General features: G+C 34.1%; 1 protein-coding gene across 3 annotated transcripts in view; it reads right to left on the bottom strand.

Annotated features, from left to right (window-relative positions):
- Positions 1-20,096, bottom strand: part of LOC101118904 (signal recognition particle subunit SRP54) — a 69,746-nt gene that overhangs the window by 46,732 nt on the left and 2,918 nt on the right. For 2 of the 3 annotated variants that reach the window (XM_060401815.1, XM_012098799.5), the window contains exons 2-8: positions 13,010-13,120; positions 10,748-10,839; positions 9,695-9,779; positions 5,863-5,967; positions 5,204-5,270; positions 5,065-5,122; positions 1,144-1,294 (exon numbers count right to left, since the gene is read on the bottom strand). In XM_060401815.1, the coding sequence (XP_060257798.1) occupies positions 1,144-1,294; positions 5,065-5,122; positions 5,204-5,270; positions 5,863-5,967; positions 9,695-9,779; positions 10,748-10,839; positions 13,010-13,087 (636 nt within the window). In that variant the 5' untranslated portion in view covers positions 13,088-13,120. Of the gene's footprint in view, positions 1-1,143; positions 1,295-5,064; positions 5,123-5,203; positions 5,271-5,862; positions 5,968-9,694; positions 9,780-10,747; positions 10,840-13,009; positions 13,121-17,344; positions 17,482-20,096 lie in introns of all 3 variants that reach the window. The other variant, XM_012098800.5, reaches the window with a different exon arrangement.

The following is a 20,096-nucleotide window of genomic DNA, read 5'->3' as shown; positions in this document are numbered from 1 at the left end:
ATGGTTGGATGGCATCACCGATTCAATGGACATGAGTTTGAGTAAACTCTGGGAGTTGGTGATGGACAGGGAGGCCTGGCATGGTGCAGTCCATGAGGTCGCAAAGAGTTGGACATGACTGAGCAACTGAACTAAACTGAACTGAAACATTCTGAATGTACAACAATTAAAATGGGATGGAGAAAATCAGTTATGAAGTGTGGAAGGCTTCTTAGGGTGGTCAGAGAAGGCCTGTCTGGGGGTAAATCTGAGCTGAGATCTGAATAAAGAGGAAAAAGTTAAGCAACAATCTCGAGCAATCACACTCCAGGCAAATGGAACAGCAAATGTAAATGAGAAGAAGAAAAAGCAGAAGAGTATGGGCTGAAACCAAAATGGATAAAAACAGAGGAGAGGCTATTTCCCTTAGATCTGCTCCACTAAGTCAAAATAATGGCATGGTTAAAAACCAACTTATTATCACTAACCATTAACCAAAGAATTACTGCCAGCACCTCAATGGCAAATATGGGCTCATAATATGCGCTACAGATTACCTATAAACCATTTCTTATCCCCATGTTATTTCCATCATGATTTTAAAGAGACACTAAATGATGATTAATACTTTTATTTTATTTTATTTTATTTTTTGCTCTGGATCTCCTTTATTTATTTATTTATTTATTTAAATTTTAATATCTTTAATTCTTACATGCGTTCCCAAACATGAACCCCCCTCCCACCTCCCTCCCCATAACATCTCTCTGGGTCATCCCCATGCACCAGCCCCAAGCATGCTGCATCCTGTGATTAATACTTTTAAATGCTTCATTTTGAAAATCTTTCAAAATTCACCTAAAGCAAATGTTTCTAATTTAAACAATTTACAGAAAGGAAATTCAATAGTTACTAAATGTTATTCTCAATTTATTTGTTAGTTTTTCTTATACATACTAATAAGATGATTAAGCAATGAAATTTCCAATACTCATGAAAATTTCATATTAATGTAGAGATTAAGTCCTTATATATAGATAAAGGAGCCCAAAACAGAAATAAATTACTTGGAATCTTACAGGCAAAAAATAATTTATATGGTTCACAAACTCAGTTAAGTTTTAACTGAAGTCCTTATAATGTTGTTAAATTAAAGCTACTTACTATAGCATTAGCAACTTGAAGCATTTCTTCAAACAAAGAGTCTTCTTGTTTATGACGGCCACTTGTATCAACAATAATAATTTCAAAGTTTTCATTTTTGAATTTCTCCACTCCTTCAGAGGCAATGATAACAGGATCCATTTCTGTATAGCTATTTAACATGGAAAAAATGATTTAACAACCACAACAGCAAAATGTTCAAATGCTAGTAATTTGGAAATTGCTAGTATTTCTTTATTCTGAAAAAGTCATATTGATAACAATTTCAATTAACTATAAAATCCAGTAAGTATTAACTATGACAAGCCACTTAAAGAGCAGCATGAAGCAGTATCCAGTCTTCCAATTATGAAATCCTGTATGATTCTGCTTTATATCTTTTCTGAATGAGTTGTATATCCCTCATTTTTTTACATTTTAATAACTGAACTTATATTATATAGTGTTTCATATATGCTTTTCCACTTAAAGGTTTTTTGAAAGCATTTTTAAATGAAGTATCATTGATGTACACTATATATCATAGCTATACAATACAGTGAGTCACAATTCTTTCTTCAGCTGAAATTGTTGCAAATGGCAAATCCATTTATCTGTTAATGGACATTTAAGTTGCTTTCATATCTTGGCAATTATAAATAATGCTACTATGAAGACTGGAGTGAACCTAGCTTTTCAAATTAGTGTGTCTTTTTTCCCTCCTAAATACACACCCAGGAGGGGAACTGTTGGGTTATACGGTAGTTCTATTTTCAGTTTTTTGAGAAACTGCCATACTGTTTTCCACAGCTGTGGTACCAATTCACATTCCCACAGTGTACAAGGATTCCCTTTTCTCCACATCCTCGTGATCATTTGTTATTTGTGTTCTTTCTGATGATAGTCATCCTTCTGTAGCACTCTATAAAACCATTAAATATTCTTGTAACACGTGACTTTTAAGTTATATAGCATTCCATCAGATGGCTATGCTATCATTTATTAAATAAATGCCCTACTGTTGGCCATTTAAGGTTTTCTAACTTCCTGGTATTAAAAATATAGCCAATATAAATAGTATATAATGTTGTTTCTTCTAAACTATGATACACTCCTACAAGCTGAATTTGGATCAAATGGTTTGATCATTGAGGCTTTTGGTTTTTAAAAGGAAAATGTCCTTCACAAAACTTTAATTTCATTACTATTTTATTATATTTTCATAATCCTTGAAACTCTACTCAACTTGAAAATCAAAAAATAAGATTTTATTTTAGTTTGCATTCTTTTGATTAGTGGCAACTTTTAATATAGATCAACGCTGTCAAATGAAAGGATATATAATGTTAAAAGTTTTCCCCCTAAATTAACAACAAAAATCAAGTAGAAATACACTTAATAAGAATATATGCGAAACTTAAAACAGGAAAATTAATATACTTAAGGATGAAATTTTTAACAAAAAAGACGCAGCAAGTTTCTACATGGAACTATACAAATAAGTAAAGATGTCAGTTCTCCCCTAAATTAATTGGCTTCAATATAGTTTTATTCATAATCTTAGGGAGATTTTTCTTTCTGGAACCTGATTCAAGAAACCAATACAACATTATAAAGCAATTTTCCTCCAAGTAAAAAAAAAAACTAAAATTTACTCAGGAAAATAAGCAGGTAAGATGCAAGAAATGTTGAAAAAGAAGAAATTAACATTACCAGCTATTTTAAAATATGATAAAGATACAATTAAAATAAAATTTATAAATATATAAAGAAATAGGATCAAAGATGTTCATAAGGAGATTACTTACATACATGCATACAATGGAATACAGTAATGTCATAAAAAGAATTCTCTTTAAAAGCATATTGTCCAGAATTATTAAGATCCCATTATTATAATATATATTTTAATGAAATATAACATACATATGGAAAAGTTGCACAAATTGTTAAATTCAGTGAATTTTCACAAAGCAAACACACTCAGACCAAGGAAAACAAAATAATTAGTATTTTACTCCCTCCCAAGAATAATCACTATCTTGTCATAAGATCTTATTTTTAATCGTCTATAGTAATATATTTACATAAAATGCACTATTTCAAGAATTCATTTTAATGAGCTTTGACAAACTTATACAACCCATGTAACTATTACTAAAGCAATCAAGGTTCAAAGCATGAAAAGATTCTATTTCAACTTAAAATTATCTATCTCTTGTATATTTGTTTATATAGCACATTTGAAAAAAGCACAGATGGACTTGCTAAAAGCCGGCGGGAAGTGAAACTGTTAGTACTTTCACTTCTTTAAAATGTTTTATTAAAATAGTGGTTTTTTTTTTTAAAGACAGAAATGGTACAGAAAAAACATATCTACTGTCCCCCCAGTAAATAACATGTAAATTTAACATTAGAGATCATTTCAAATCCTTCCTTCCCCAGCCCGATCCACTTCATCTCTCCCAGAGGAAACGATGATTACTAATATTTTACTCCATACACATAAGCAAAGGAGAGATTATTCAATAAACAGTACTGAGAAATTGGTTAAAAATTAAGGCTCTGGTTTTGGCTGATAGTTCAAGTAAGCAGCCTAAGCATTACTTGCTCAGTCATGTCTGACTCTTTGCAACCCACGAACTGTAGCCAACCAAGCTCCTTTGTCTATGGTATTCTCCAGGCACGAACACTGGAGTGGGTTGCTATTTCCTTTTCCAGGGTATCTTTCCGACCCAAGGATCGAACTCAGGTCTCCTGCGCTGCCAGGTAGATTCTCTGCCATCTGAGCCATCTATCAGCTCACACCTATCACTGTGCAAATTTGAACTCTAAATATGTAACTGCTTATTATTCTTTAATTTTTAAATCTATGTTAGAAAAAGTTCTTAACCTAAAAATTAAATTCCTAACATTATTCTTTAATCTATTTGCTAGAAATTGTCATAAAAAAATAACTAAAAGAGGGAATTCCCTGGTGGTTCAGTGGTTAGGATTCTGTGCTTTCACTGCCAAGGGCCTGGGTTCAATCTCTGGTTGGGGAACTAAGATCCTGCAATCAGCGTGTTGCAGCCAAACAAAAAAACTACTAAAAGAATTTAAAGAGCATACCACAGCCAAAGTTCACTAGATTTTTTGGCCAAAAAGTAGCAAATAATGATTTATAAAATGATATCATTCATTTAATTACTTCAAATTTTAGCTTAATAATCTTCTTACATTAATATATTAGTAACATTAAGAAAAATGTTATTCTCTCAAATAAGTCTTTCTAAATTTAATCTTGACTCAATTCTTTTAGTCATTTTAACATAAACAAATCACCTAACTGAACAGCAATGTAGCAAATGAAGGTTAGCAATGATCAGACTCTGAGATAAACATAGATTATAAAGCATTTTTGGTTGATCAAACACAAACTTTTAAAAAATGGTGTACTAAAGAAACAGACAATATAGAATTCACCAGGGTATGCTGAATCAAGAAAAGGTTCAGATAGGTCTTAGAAGAAACAACTAGAATAGAACCAGGAGGCTGGAAAGCATGCAAGGCAGGGTAAGTATAGGAAGAATTATAAGCTAAACAGTATCTGCTCAGATCAATCAGGCTGGATCAGAAAAATCATGTTACAATAATTAAAGGTAACAATGTAATAATTATACCCCTACCTTATTTCAAAAATGATTCAAACTTATAGGTACATATTAAAATGTGGCCAGATAGCATAAAGTAAAAAGTCAGATAGATAAGGTAAGACCTAAGAATAAAAACCATCAGGATGGGGAACAGTGTATACCTGTGGCAGATTCATGTTGATGTATGGCAAAACCAATACAATATTGTAAAGTAATTAACCTCCACTTAAAATAAATAAATTTATATTTTAAAAATAAATAAATAAATTTATATTTTAAAAAAAAAAGAATAAAAACCAGAACCCACCTTCCATAGAATGGAATTCTTGCTTTGGTTGCATTCTGTTTTAGTTGGTCAAAAGCCCCTGTGAAACAAAAAAGTTAATGAGTCCTTAAACTTGAAAATAAGACTTTCAGGAAATAATTTTCAAATTTTAGCACAATACCTGCTCTGAATGTGTCTGCACATATCAAACAGGTCTTCCAACCTTTCCTCTGATAATAATATGCTAACTGGGAAAGGAAGATTTTAAAAATCAATAAATACAAGTTATTCACATGTAAAATAAAACAGCTCATATTCTCCTAAAAAGTAATATTATTACATTCTGAATACTGACGATTTCCTGAAGAGTTTAAACTCTAAGTGCCAAACAGTCACATTCAAAGGATATGAAACGATGAAGCAACAAATGACCGTGGTAAAAAATATTAACGTTAATTAAAAACAAACAATAACATAACCCTCTGAGAAATAATCCTGTGTTTTTTTTTTCTTTCTAAACTATACAGTTGAGGCTTCTGAAGCAAAATCTGGTAAGGAAGTTGAGGCACCCAATTATGAAGGGAAGGGTGGTATAATGAATTTAAAATTAGCAAAATGATATGTAAAATGAAGACCCATACATATTATACTGGGTGAGACATTGTAAAAAGGGAATCCTGAGCCACAGGATATAAGGTAAACTTTCCCCCTTTACTTCTCCAAAAATCATTTCCTTATCTCTTTGAAGGACAGGAACAGTTTTCTTGGTAAAAGCACTTGATTTACACAAGCATAGCTTCTCCATGACTTTGTTTCTTTTTTTAATTAAGTGTAATTTACCTTTGAACATGTAGTTGTTTTACCACTCCCTTGCAATCCAACAAACATGATCACATTCTGTTTTCCTTTAGTGGGTGTCCATGCTTTAACTCCAGGGTCTACAAGCTACATACCAAAAACAAAGATAAAATCCGGTTAGCACATGGTTACATCCAAAACCTCTCTCCCCACAACTTTCAAATTGTAAAAATGATTTACAGACATTTCAGTGTAAGAGGCATCCATAATCCTCCCATTCTAACACAACTCTATTTCCCTCTCTTATATATACACATAGTGAAATTTAAGAATTTAAAATAGCGCATTGTGAAGTTATAAGCAAGCATATGCTCCCAAACCAATTTAGAGGTAAAGATCTCAAAACATTTTTTAGAAAAAGTTCAAAGTGTATGAATGTGAAACCAAGTTTGAGCAAGGGAGCAATCTACAATAGCACTGTAGAAATATATGTGTAGGCCACATAAGAATTTTAAAATTTCTAGTAGCAACATTTAAAAAAGTAAAAACAAGTGATATTAATGTTAATACTTTAACTCAATATATCTAAAATATTATAATTTTAACATGTAATATATATTTAAAAATTAATGAGCTATTTTATATTTCCTTTTCCCATGCTGGGTCTTTTTTTTTCCCCCTAAATAAATGTGCCATGCTAGGTCTTAAAACTTGGCATGGCTCTCTCATCCATCTACTCAATACCAGATCTCAGTATGGAATAGCCACATTACAAGTCTCAACACCCACATGTGGCCAGTGGCTGCAATACTGCAATGGCACCTACCTTCCTGTTCAATTTCACCAGTGTTTATTTATATATGAGCAAAATTACAAACTGCGTGTGAAAGGCTTTCCAAGTGAGTCAAAGGTTAAACTGTCCAATGCCATTGGATGCACTGCTCTATAAAGTTATTATATTTAAAGTAAAAAATAATCACCAATTTTATAATGACAATCAGTGGAGAAGGCAATGGCACCCCACTCCAGTACTCTTGCCTGGAAAATCCCATGGACAGAGGAGCTGCAGTCCATGGGGTTGCTAGGAGTCGGACACAACGGAGCGACTTCACTTTCACGCATTGGAAAAGGAAATGGCAACCCACTCCAGTGTTCTTGCTTGGAGAATCCCAGGGATGGGGGAGCCTGGTGGGCTGCCGTCTATGGGGTCGCACAGAGTCGGACACGACTGAAGCGACTTAGCAGCAGTAGCAGCATACAGACAGTCTCCAAACTAACAAGCAGGAGGCATTTTTAACATTCATTTAAAAAAAATAATACATTTCCAAGTGGTCATTTGGAACTTGAAACCTCTATCTATATAATCAAACTGTAATAGCAGTTAATATCCTAGACCAGAGGACACAGACCATATTTACAACTATGTGTAAATAAAGTCTTAACATACACATGCCCACTCATTTACCGCTTTAGTGCTATAACACTAGACCTGAGTCATTGCAACAAAGACCATATGACCCACAAAGCTGGAACTATTTGTTCTTAAGAGAAATTTGCTGAGCCCATGCTATGTAACCATAAAAGTTACATAATCCACATTATATCTGATTTCAAGGAAAGCCATATGGTAGAAAAGGGAGGAAAAGAAAATATATTTTGTTATCTTCTTCTTAGGCATAGAGCTACCCATAAACAAACTTCTGAAATAAACAACTCTCTTAGACACAAATCCACTGCCCTTCCTCTTAGACCCTTTCAGAACACTAATACTGCCCTATATTCACCTCCATTCTCTATATCCCATGGCAGAATAACTCAGCTCTCTATGAACCTATTTGGAACATACATTTTACTGAATAATGATTTTATTATAAATTTATCTTCTCTTCCTCCTGCATCCTAGAACTGCAGTACTGAATTTCCATATTATATCACATTAAAATCTGTTATCCTATCTTGGACTTTGAATCGATCTTATTACTGGTGCATGCTTCTGTAACATTATACACTAGTCATTTAGAAAATACTGGTTTATTGAGTTAGGCAGATCTCCCATTGTTGACACATGTCACTACACAACATCAAAAATTTTATTTATTAATATCCACACTGATCTCACCAGACGAGTTAAGAATCGAGACATTGTCAAACTCAAGGCGGGGTGGGGATTCAAGCTTCCAGTTTTCACTTGAAAGCTAGAATTTTATCATTGGCTACAATACTGTTAGTTGTTTGCCTTAAAGTGACAGGCCAACTTTACTTACTTCAGAGAAAATGTCTGCCAAAGGTTCAAGGCCAAATAAGCACAGATTAACTGTTGCTTTCTTGAGGAAAAGAAAGCAACAGTTTCCTGTTAGCTACCATCAGATTTGGTACACAGCAATACAGCTTTCTGCGTACTTTCCATTTCATCACACAAAATCCTACAAACACATATATTTAAGGGTCAAGATTTAATACCACTAATAATTTCCATCAAGGACACATTTGAAAAAAAAAACCTTATTTTTATTTCACTGCAAGTGTCTGGGAGTAAAGGGTACAATAACTACTACTATAGTTTAGTATCACTGCCTTGTTCATGCTAGGGAGTTTTACCCAAAGGTTTTACCTGCCATTGCTTTTGCACTGATATTTGCAGAGCAAATATCAACACAGTAAAGAGGGCAAAAAAAGGCAAATGATGTCTTAGTGTTATTATGAAATCAGTTTTGACCTTGCTTTGTACACCACTGCCCTAGACCATGAGCTTCTGAGTGTAAGGCCCAGTCTTCTTCATCTCTTGTTATCAGCAGTATGTGGATACAGCCTGGAATAAAGTAGGCACTCAGTAAAGGCATCTTAACAAAGCACTTGATGTTCCAGAATTGCCTCAAGATGCCAACCCCTAAAAATAAAAATGTTCACTCACTCTGTGCTGACCTCAGGTGTAAGATGAAGAGCAAACTGGAAATACAATGAGGAGGAGTTCACACAAGGAGTATGGAGATCAGACCTGGGTCTACCACTAACTGTCTCACTTTTCTCAAGCTCAAACTGAAAAGACAGACTGGCTAAATTTCCTAACCTCTTTCAGGTTCTGAATTTCTTTCCCAATTGATTAGTCTACAGGACTAAAGTGAAGTGTCACAACCATCTGAGATACTAGATTTTCTCAAAGTACCAATCAATTCTGTTGAACTAAAGAAGTAAATGAAACTATTCACACAATATAGGGGAAAAATACCTGGAGATCACTAGCAGGTACCTGTTGCGCCTTAAAAAAACCTTTTTTTTGTTCCTTTCTTTTCTGCCCCTACCATTAGACTCAAACATATTTTCTAATGCTCTAAGACTCTCATCATAATTTTCACAACTACAGCAGCAATATCAGTTCTAAGGTGGGACAGGGCAATAGAGTATAACTTGTAAAATAAAATTTCACTGATTCAAAATTGCTTAAAATCTAGGCAAGTGTAGGATATTCAATGTTTTAGATATAATAAAAGTGTAGAAAAGAACTCTTTCCCAAGAGTGACTTTCTGTACAAAAGTAGGACCTTCAATAGGCAAAACTTGTTATTAAAGAGAATAAACTCAGAGAGGCTCTTCCATCAATTAACATATAGTGAAGTTGTACTTTCTATAACTTGCTTTAGCATTTTTTTCCAAGAGTAAAATATCAGCTTTCACATCTGTACTCAGAATTTTAGTCTACAATAAAAAAAAGTCTACAATTTTATATTCAGAAAAGTTAATTATTCTCCTATTAATATTTTTAATACAGATAAATATTCCATAAAAACATTAAAAGGTATTCTGAAATACATTCCTGTTTGCTGTGCTAATGCAGTGAGTGTATAGAAAATCAAAGCACAAGCTAGATATACTTTTACCTTTACAAGTTCTTTAAATACAGCATGCTGAATCATTTTTCTTTTGTTAAGACCAGATGCCATCTCTTCAAGATCAATAGCAGACCTTCATAATGATGGTTTTTGAGGATAAAAAGGGGAAAAAGTCAGTTAAGACACTTTATCCAATCATTTATATTAATATTTTTCTAATTAACATGCATACAATTACTACAGAGTCATAAGTTCATACCATTAAGAATTTACCATGAAATATTAGATATATGACTTTGGTTAGTTTTTCAAGGCTTATTTTTTGAAAGTCCAAATATTAATTTGTCCAAATATTAATACTTCACAATAATGTATTTATTTTTAACGTATTTATTTATTCAGTATTTTTCTTGCAGCATACAGAATTTATACATGTGTATACCAAGCAGCAAATAAGATTACTTCTTGCGGTTCTAAATGCTTAAATGCTAGTAGTCCTGTATTTAATACCCAGTCTGACAATACAAGAAGGAGGGGGGATGGCCTGAGCATGAGGAGGGCTAGGACTGAAACAGCTAACTGAAGTGCCCTCTGTTATTCTACGTGCTCTGCCCCAGCCAGTGCCTCTCCCAGTTAACACAATAACTAAGACCACACACACTACTCCTTTATCGAATATGGACAGAGAAATCAAAAGGGGATAAAAAAGAATACAATTCTCCAATAGTGAAGGAGGCTGATTAATGCCATCTTTAGTCTGAAGAGGATTAAAACGGCACCACTTCTCTTTAAGGACTCTGAATTGTTAACAGGCTTTTCTGTTAAAATACTATACAGTATATGATTGAATCCATTCAGATAAAGGAGTAGTAGAATGGAAAGAACTCCATAATTAAATGAAAGCCACATGTAGTTTATTCTTTGAACCATTATTATGGAAACACACTATAAAAGAAGTCTTCCAACATATGAGTTCTGTTCTTTCCCAGTGCTATATAGCAGAAACGTTTCATAACGCAGCAGACTTTTCTAGTTAGCTCCTCATCCCGGTAAACTAAATTTAGTTTTGCCTGTTTTTTACCTTTAGCTTAATTAACTTACTTTACATTTTCTCTTAGTTGCTTCACTAGCTTAATATTAACATCTGCTTCCAATAATGCTGTGCATACTTCTTTTAGCATAGCATTTAACACCTACAAATAAATAAATAAAACTTTAAAAAATTCATTTCAACCACATAAAAACAATGACAAGTCATCAACCATACAACCATGACTAATTAAAAACCACAGTATACCATTAGAGAGGGAAAAGGTTTTCAGTTAGCCTTTGAGAGAGATTTTATTAAATATCTAGTCATTTTGTCAAAATAAGACATTTCAGGGAATTCCCTGGTGGTCCAGTGATTAGGACTCTGAATTTCCACTGCAGGGAGCATGGGCTGGATCCAAGATAGGGGAATTAAGATCTCACAACTTGCAACGCACCACTTAAAAAAAAAAAAGATATTCCATTTCATTTTATTCAACCAGGTATTAACCACCACAATTTTATCCCTATATTAAAGTAATAATAGTAAAGACAATATACAAGTCAAAGAAAGTTACTATACAATACACGTTGCCACTGAAGTTTTCTATGCCACTGAATTCCTGTTGTTAATATGCAGCAACATCTTCTCAACTGGACTACCATGGAGGAAAATGGGACAAAAGAAAATGACCCAGTCTGACCTAGTAGCCTTTACTATTTCCACTCAGAGCAGAAGAACAAAGTTGAAAAGAAAACTATCCTCCATTAATAACTCACTATCATCACATATTTGTTGAGTTGCAAGGCATTGTAGTTAAAAGATCACAAACTGTAAAAAAGTCTTTAAAAAAAGATGAGCCTTCGCTGCTCATGGAAATAGCTGTTTACACATTAGAATGCAATACACTCCATGAGGGTAGGGATTTTAGTCTATTTTGTTCACTGCTATATCCCCGGTGGCAGCAAAAATGTTTGCAAAAATGTAGACCCTCAAACACTTCTTGAATGGATTCTCATCTTCAGCTTCTGTCATATGTCATATAGCAGCTTATCAGATTTCTCTCTCTCTCACTAAAGGGATTTGATAAAAATGGAACTGATCTTTCATTAGAGGGATTTCTCCTTGTTAATTCCCTAGTAGCACAGTATCAAGAATAGAGAAGTTGCCAATTTAAGCAACAGCTGTTATTTTACTTCCCACCAACTTCATCTCCTTGGTTTCTTTCCTTTTTCTACTATAAACACAAACAGCATAAGGGTTATAAACAGGGAAAATTATTTGAAAAGCTGTCATTTTATTTATTCTGAATTCCAAAGACTTAACAGTGGTTTAAATTATGATTTATTACTTAATATTAATTATTATAAAAAGCTGTGTATGTGGAATTAGAAACAAGATTTTAATCCTGGTTCTTCTAAATATGTGAAACTGACTTCCTACTGCTGTTAAAAGAGAGGCTTGACTAGCTGAGCTCAAAGATGGTCCCCAAATTGTTTAATTCCACTAGCTTATTAAAGGATTGATATCAAATTTTTATTAGAATTTTCTTTAAACCTCCAAGTTAGAAAATACTTTTAATCTATTATTTCATTTGATCTTTAAAATCATCCTGAAAGGTAAATGCTATTTTCTCATTCTAAACATTAAGAAATTCTGAATTTGACTTGCTCAAATTTCTATGACTTGTTTAGCAGGACACTAAACAAGGTCTTCTAAAACCAAAATCAGTACTTTACCACTGGAACCACAAAATGTAAAATATACTTGTGGACTATAATCATCTTCTTTCAATTGACAAACCATTAATATACAATGGAGGGGGTGGAAATGGGAGCAAAAAATACCTTATGCTTAAAACCAGGAGGAAAAGTATTTCAGATATCATATTAAGGAGTCAGCTTACAAAACCTCCAAAAAAGTAAAAGAGGATTTCAGAGAAAATGAATCAAAGCAGCCAAAATGGAAATATTAGCCTTATATAAGAATGTCAAATAAAAGTCAAAGAAAAAAGATCAGATATATGCATGTCTAATCAAGAAGGAAGGAGGAGGATACTAAAGTTATAGGCCTATATTAAGAGAAAGCAAAAGCATATTTCCAGACCTAAGCCATTTTTGAAATATAAAACATATGTCATTATTACATATAAGTTAAGGTGGGGTTTTTTTTGGTAATTCATTATAGAAAGTTGAAATTAACATAGTCAATTTCTCATAAAACACATTACTATACCCATTTATGGGTTTTATCTAGAAGTAACTATATAGAGATTATTACTCATCTATCTGCAATGCTAGTGATGATGTACAATCACCTATATTTTTACATACCTCTTCATTTATAATGGTGGCATTGCTCAATGAGCGCAATGCTGATGTTATTTTTCTTCCAAGGTCTGCTAATACCATCTTGAAAGCTTTAAGATGTGATCACAAGAAAACCTAGGAAGGAAAAAAACTAAATAAAAACATCTGAAAACAATCAATATCAGTTCCTATAAATGAAAACTTCTAAAGCAGAGTTAAGTTCAAATTAAAGTACTTTGAGTGTTTAAAATACAGTAACTTCAAATTCTACTGCCTTAACCTGCATCTTTAATACTGTCAGGTCCAAAAGCTAAAGGTACCACTTGGTTACAATGCCTTATATTTGAATACTTAGCTGGAATATTCTTTATGAATCAGTAAATTTTATATATCAGACAATACGCTTTGAAGAAATGATGACATTTCAAATTAAATCTGTTCTCATTTTGGACATACTTGTCAATATGGATAACTGACTAATGTGCTATGTACATTCTTAAATGAAAAAAAAAAGGTGAGAAAGAAAAAGAAAAAGGTGAAATCTCCACCCAGGAAATATCTTCTCATTAAAGGACACTTTCTGATTCATGCTCTAAGCAAAAATAAAGCTTTAAAATTAGTAAATCATTTTTCATAGATATTACATTATCTCATTCATTTTCCTAACTACTAAGGAAAGAGGTATATATTAATAAGTTGTTCTTGATTCTCCAACTCTAAAACAAGATAACCTTCAAGGCCCCTCTAGCTCTTAAAATGTTATGATTTCATAAAATACGGAGATGTACCTATTACATGTAAATCAGGATGCACAAAGTCATGGATGGTAAGCAGGTAAATATGACTTGCAGTTCCTGCCCTCAAGTTGTTTACTAGCTAGCAAGACAAAGCACATCAATGAGCAGCAAAATAAAGTAAATCTAAAAATTCCTCTGCCTGACTGCCTAGGCTTCTTTCTGCCTTCAGAATCAAATTGAAACATCAGCTTTTTCTGGGTCTCAAGCTTGCCAGACTGCAGACTGGAAATATGCCATCTGCTTAGCTATCCTGGGTCTCCAGCTCGCCAACTCACTCTGGGGATGTCAGGACTCATCAGCCTCCATGACTGCATGAGCCAATTCCATATAATATATAAAAAGTTTCATGTATGTGTATGCACGTGCACATGAATGCGCATGTATACACACATCCTACCAGTTCTGTTCCGTGGAGAACCTTGACTAATGCCAGTTAAGTAGTAGTTCAAAGCTAGCAATAAATGCTCATGGTCAAAAAAAGAGCTTATGGTCAACTGCCAATAATTATAAAAATTATATATATATATACAAATAAGCTCAGGTAGACAGAACAGGCTTCACTGAGAAGGTTGTCATGAATTTGATCCTGATACAGGGGAAGAAGGTGGATAGGTGGAGAAGAGGACAAAGGGGAGTTTGAAGAAGGTGAAATGGTACAAGCAGAAATGGAGACATGGAAAAGCCTGGATGGATGTATTCATGGATATATTCATACTTTATGTATGCGCTGTACTCAAAAATTATTGAGCACTATTTGGAAGATAGTAAAAAAAAACATTCCAGTCAGGACAGAAGGCTATGCAGTTAGAAGGAAATACAGGGTGTAAAGGGCTCTGAAAACCAGGCATCAGTTGTCCAACATAAGCCAATACTGGCAGAAGAATTCATTGTTCAAAACAGCTGTTTTGGTAACTATTCCAAGCTAACTGGTCTAATTTAGTAAACCAAGATTATCTAGACTAGATCCTATCTACAGACTAAACAGCTGACTCATTCAACATAGGGAAAGTGGAAAAATGAGGGAAGTCAAAGGAAGCAGGCAGGGAAAAGGCACTCAAAGACCTGTCACTGGCAGAGACATTCCAAGGTGAGCTCTACATTAAACATCACACTTCTATTCAGGTAAAATCTGATAATTTAAAAACTAAAAACATTATCAATACTTGATGGAACTGAAAAAATACCATGTTATACCAAAAATACTTACTTTTTTTTTTAAACAATTACATGGTTACTTAAGCAGGAAAAGCAACCACTTTGTAGAAAAGATCCAGAAGTTTTAACTTCTTATCCCAAATCATTATACTAAATTATTATTGTTTAAGCTAGTAATCTTCAGGTAAGAGATAGGACTCAGGGGTTTCAGCTTATATCCTTTACCACAGCACTACCAGGGGTAATATAATCCTAATTATGACACTACAATTAGCTTTTTTAGAGATCATACCATAAACAGATCACCCTTCATTTTACTTATTTTTTCATCCTCCATTTTAAAAAGCTATACTAGTTAACTCTTATCTTCCCATGTTGACTGGCTCTTTTAAACTGAAAAAAATTTTCTGTGAAGTTTCCCAACACAGTTTTCCTTATACAAATTACTTACTGGTAGCATATTTTTAAATATATTTGCCTGATTACAAAAATCTACATTTCAGTAGGGGAAAAATAATATCTAATAATAGCTTTTATTTATAAAGTGTTTTCTCCACAATTTCCAAAGATGTGTTTCTGAAAACTCTGATATTAAAATTCTGTTCAAAACCTCAATGACTTCTCATTTCATGCAGAGGTAAAGTTCTCAGAATGGACTGTAAGGCACTTATGCACTTACACACACACACACACAGACACAACACACAGAGACACACAGACACACAGACACAGACACACACACACGATTTTGTTCCTTGCTGTTGATGCTGTGCTTTAGCCGGCATGTTCATCCTCTGGTTAACAATACAGCTCCCTCCCTCATCTCCCTCATATTGTTGTTGCCCAGATACAATTTTTCAATGAGGCTTTCCCCTACCACTTGTTTAAAATCACAAATCCCTTCTCTTTATTTTCTCTCATTGTTTTGTTACCAACATGATTTACTGACAGCTGACCCTTTAGCAAAGGGAGGTTAGTGGCACTGGCCCATTCCCCATCCTAGTAGAAAATCCAGGCACTGCCATCTCTGCCTCAGAAACAAAAGAGCTGACAAATGACTTACCCTAAGAGAGGCAGGAAGCTGGAACAGCTTGGAGGTAATTGTCTCAGATCCTAGTTTTTATGATTCCACATACTGTGGTCTCTAATTGAACAAACTTTTCCCCACACTTAGTTAATTTAAAGGTCTATAAAATGAAACTATAGGTACTGGGTTGCCCAAAACGTTTGTTTGTTTTCCATAAGACATAGTAGAAAAACCCAAACTTCTTGACCAAACAATACTATATTTATTGAAAAAAATCCATACAAAAGTCGACGCACACAGCTCATACCCTGGTCATCAAGGATTAACTACACATTATTGCAGTCTATCTCCCTCAACGAAAATGTAAGTTGCATGAGGGCAGAGATGTTTGCCTCTTTTGCTCTCTCCTGTGAGCTCACTGCTTTATTTGCCCTCAGTCTTTACTAAAAATGAACTTTATGGATGAATGATGTATTTAAGACCTTAGTTAAATAACAAAACTAGGGAGCCAAAGTCACAAATGGCCTTGAAAATCTCTCTCAAAAGACCACATAAATTAACCGATGAAGATAACATGACAATCAAGAAAATCAATAACCTAGATAACTGATATTGTACAATTAGTTTTCATTTGCCTTATTATAACTTTTCAGAAGTTCCAACAAGACTCTTAAAAACTAACTTCGCTTTGTTCTAATATGCACACTAGAATACATATATCTTTTACTGTTAATGGCTAACCCTATATCTCAAATTGGAATAATTTACAACTCAAGCACACTCACTCAAAATTCTCTAGGCTAACTAAAAAGATTTAGAAAAGTAAATATGTGTATACATGTACTAGAGCTTCAGAAAAGAAGAATCTCTACTTAGATGGGGCTGTTGGCAAGGTAAGGGATTACAGTATAGCAATTCATACAGTTTAACATCTATTATCTCATTCCACCCTCACAACAATTTTACCATATAAGCAGGTGAAAGAATGGAACAGCCATTCCCTACCCAATAAAAACATAATGACGTCCTATAGTCCCTTGGGTATACAACATTAGGTCTGAGAGTATGAATGATGCTTTGACAACTGAGTTGAAGATCCTTGCTGGCAAACTCCTGGAACAAATTTTGCTGCCATAATACCATAAAAGAGGAAATCATATTTTGAAAGCAAAATGCACATTCCTCTTCATGAAGAGTAATAATTGCAATATCCAGAAAGAACTGATAAGTCCACTGCAATCAGGATGCACAAGGACTGATCTTAGCCCATCACATTTTCTTCTAACATGAATCTAAGAGCTGGACAGTGAGGCATTGGAAACAGGCTCAAGTTTGGGGTGCCCTAGGCAAGGCAGGCACAGGGCCAAGTATCATACTTACCTGCTACAGTGTGAAGTACTGGAAAGAGCATGGGCTTTGGAGTCTGACAGACTTGGATTCAAATCCCAGCTCTGTTACATACTGGCTGGGTTACTTTGGGCAAGTTACTTAATCTCTCTGAGCCTCACATTCCTCACCTGCAAAATGGAGATAATACCATTATCAAGGTAGTTACCCTGAAAGGCTGTTGTGAGGATTAAATGAGACAGTACGTATAAAACTGCCTGCAAGTGCACAGTATGTTAACTGTTATTTTCCTTCCTTTCTTGATGATGTCAGTTGGCTTTCCCTATAATGCTGAGGTGTGAATAAACTGGAAATTTTCTCAACACTACTAAAGTGTCTGTCCCACTACCCAGGAATCACTCCCCCAGAATCTTTTAACATTTAGTGCCAATTTCATGTACTTGGTTATTATTCAACGGAAGCTGGAATGCCCAAGCAGACATTTTTCTCTGCATAAACAATTAAAAGCAGTCCTGCCAGAACCCTGCCCAATCTGGGATTATATAAACAGACTCTAATGATTAGATATTCTAAATCTTATTATAATGAAAACATCTATTAAAAAATTATTCTACCTACTAGGCTCCTCTGTCCTTGAAATTCTACAGGCAAAAATAAAAAAGTTTTTCTATGCCCTAGTAAATGACTAACTTATTGGATCAATATTACACTAAAGAACTAAACATATAAATATACTATTATTAGTAAATATCTTTAGAAAAATGATTTCTACATTATATGCTTTCCTGTAAAATACTCAATAGCCCAAACCAGTATATGCTTTCCTGATTATAATATTAAACACATATATATTTTTTAAATTCTACATAGCATATGTATTTATAGTCTATAACCACAGAAAAGTAAACTATCTAACAAAGCAACCTATTGGTATGTTACTTGGTAAAATGATTATATCTGAATAACTAATACAAGTTAATGCCTTTCAAATTTAGGAATATTTTTCATTCTGAATATACTCAGTCCTCTAAAGAAATAATTCATTTTTTAGTTTTGTGATTACAAGAGGATACACATTCATTATATTCAAACATTACAGAAACATTAAAGGTACAAATACAGTTTTCCTAATCCTCTTTTTGTCCTTTGATAACCAGCAACAATAATTTGGCATACACTCCTATAGACTTTTTAATGCATTATAATTTAGGCAAGTTTTCACAAGAATTATGGTTTGGGAAGGAGTGAAGAGGAAAGCAGAAATGAGGGAAAATCTTTTGCAAATATCTTTGCTAATGCTAGAAATATACTTAAAGGTAAAAGCCAGATTACAAAACTGCACATCATGTATTTTGTTTAAACAAATATCCAAAAAACACATTACCCAGGAGGGAAATGTAAATCAAAGGCACAATCAGATACCACTTGACCCAGACTGAGATAACTGTAATAATAACAAGTTTTGGTGAGAATGCGTAGAAATCGGAACTCTCATACACTGCTAGTGGGAACGTAAAATGGTACAGCCCTTTAGAAAACAGTTTGGCGATTCCTCAAAATTTTAAATGCACAAAGTTACTGTATGACCCAGCAATTCCACTCCTCGGTACATCCGAGAAAAAGGAAGATACACATCTACACAAAGAATTATACTTAAATGGTCACTAGAAGCATTATTCACACTAGCCAAAAAGTGAAGGGGGAAAAAAAGCCAAATATCCCTCAACTGATGAGTGGATAAATAAAAATGTGGCATACCCACCAAATGGAATATTATTTGATAATCAAAAGAGATGAAGTACTGATACACATCACAACCTGAATGAATCTTGGAAGCATTGTGCTAAATGAAAGAAACTAGTGACAAAAGAATATATGATTTCACTTACATAAAATGTCCAGAAGAGAAAAACCTATAAAGAAAAGTGGATTAATGGTTGCTTAGGGTTTGGGAATTAGGGGGAAATGAGAAGTATCAGTGGGCATGGGGTTTCTTTCTGGAGTGATGAAAATGTTCTAAAATTGATGGCAGTGATGGCTGTGCATGCTCAGTTGCGTCTGACTCTTTGCAACCCCGTGCACTGCAGCCCGCCAGGCTCCTCCGTCCATGGGATTCTCCAGGCAAGAATACTGGAGTGGGTTGCCAAGCCCTCCTCCAGGGGATCTTCCCCAGGGATGGAACCTGCGTCTCTTAAGTCTCCTCCATTGGCAGGCGGTTTCTTTACCACTAGCGCCACGTGGGAAGCCCTGAATGGTTGCACAACTGTGCAAATACACTAAAGACCACTGAACTGTACCCTTTTCTATTGTAGTAAAGCTGCTAGAAAATAATAACATTTGTCATCTTTAGATGGTGAATAGTAATTTAAATTTTCTAATACATTCCTATAATTTTCAAATTGTTGGTAACGACTATGAGAATTATTTTTTGTTAAGAGGAAAGTTATTTTTCAAAGAGCTCTTTGTGAGAATTAGAATGATATTATTCTAGAGGTTGAGACAGAATTACCCCTTGTATTTAGTCAGTCAGTCACTCATTATACACCTACTATGTGCTCCAGGAATTGCTCCAGCATGAGCAAAGTTCTAACTTCAAATCAATAAATTACATCGTTAACACAGACAAGACTCCTCTGTTAACTTCAGAAAATAAATTAGGTATCATGCCACCACTGACTTCTCTGTCTTATTTTACACCAATCAATATGAGGAAATAGTCTCTTCAATACAATGATTCTGTTTTCAAATTTTAAGACAACTTTAAAACTCATTTTAACACTAAAGA

Source organism: Ovis aries, chromosome 18 (genome assembly GCF_016772045.2).
Source record: "Ovis aries strain OAR_USU_Benz2616 breed Rambouillet chromosome 18, ARS-UI_Ramb_v3.0, whole genome shotgun sequence".
Classification (NCBI taxonomy): Eukaryota; Metazoa; Chordata; class Mammalia; order Artiodactyla; family Bovidae; genus Ovis; species Ovis aries.
Note: the sequence above shows the minus strand (reverse complement) of the source record. Positions and strands in the feature narration are given on the sequence as shown.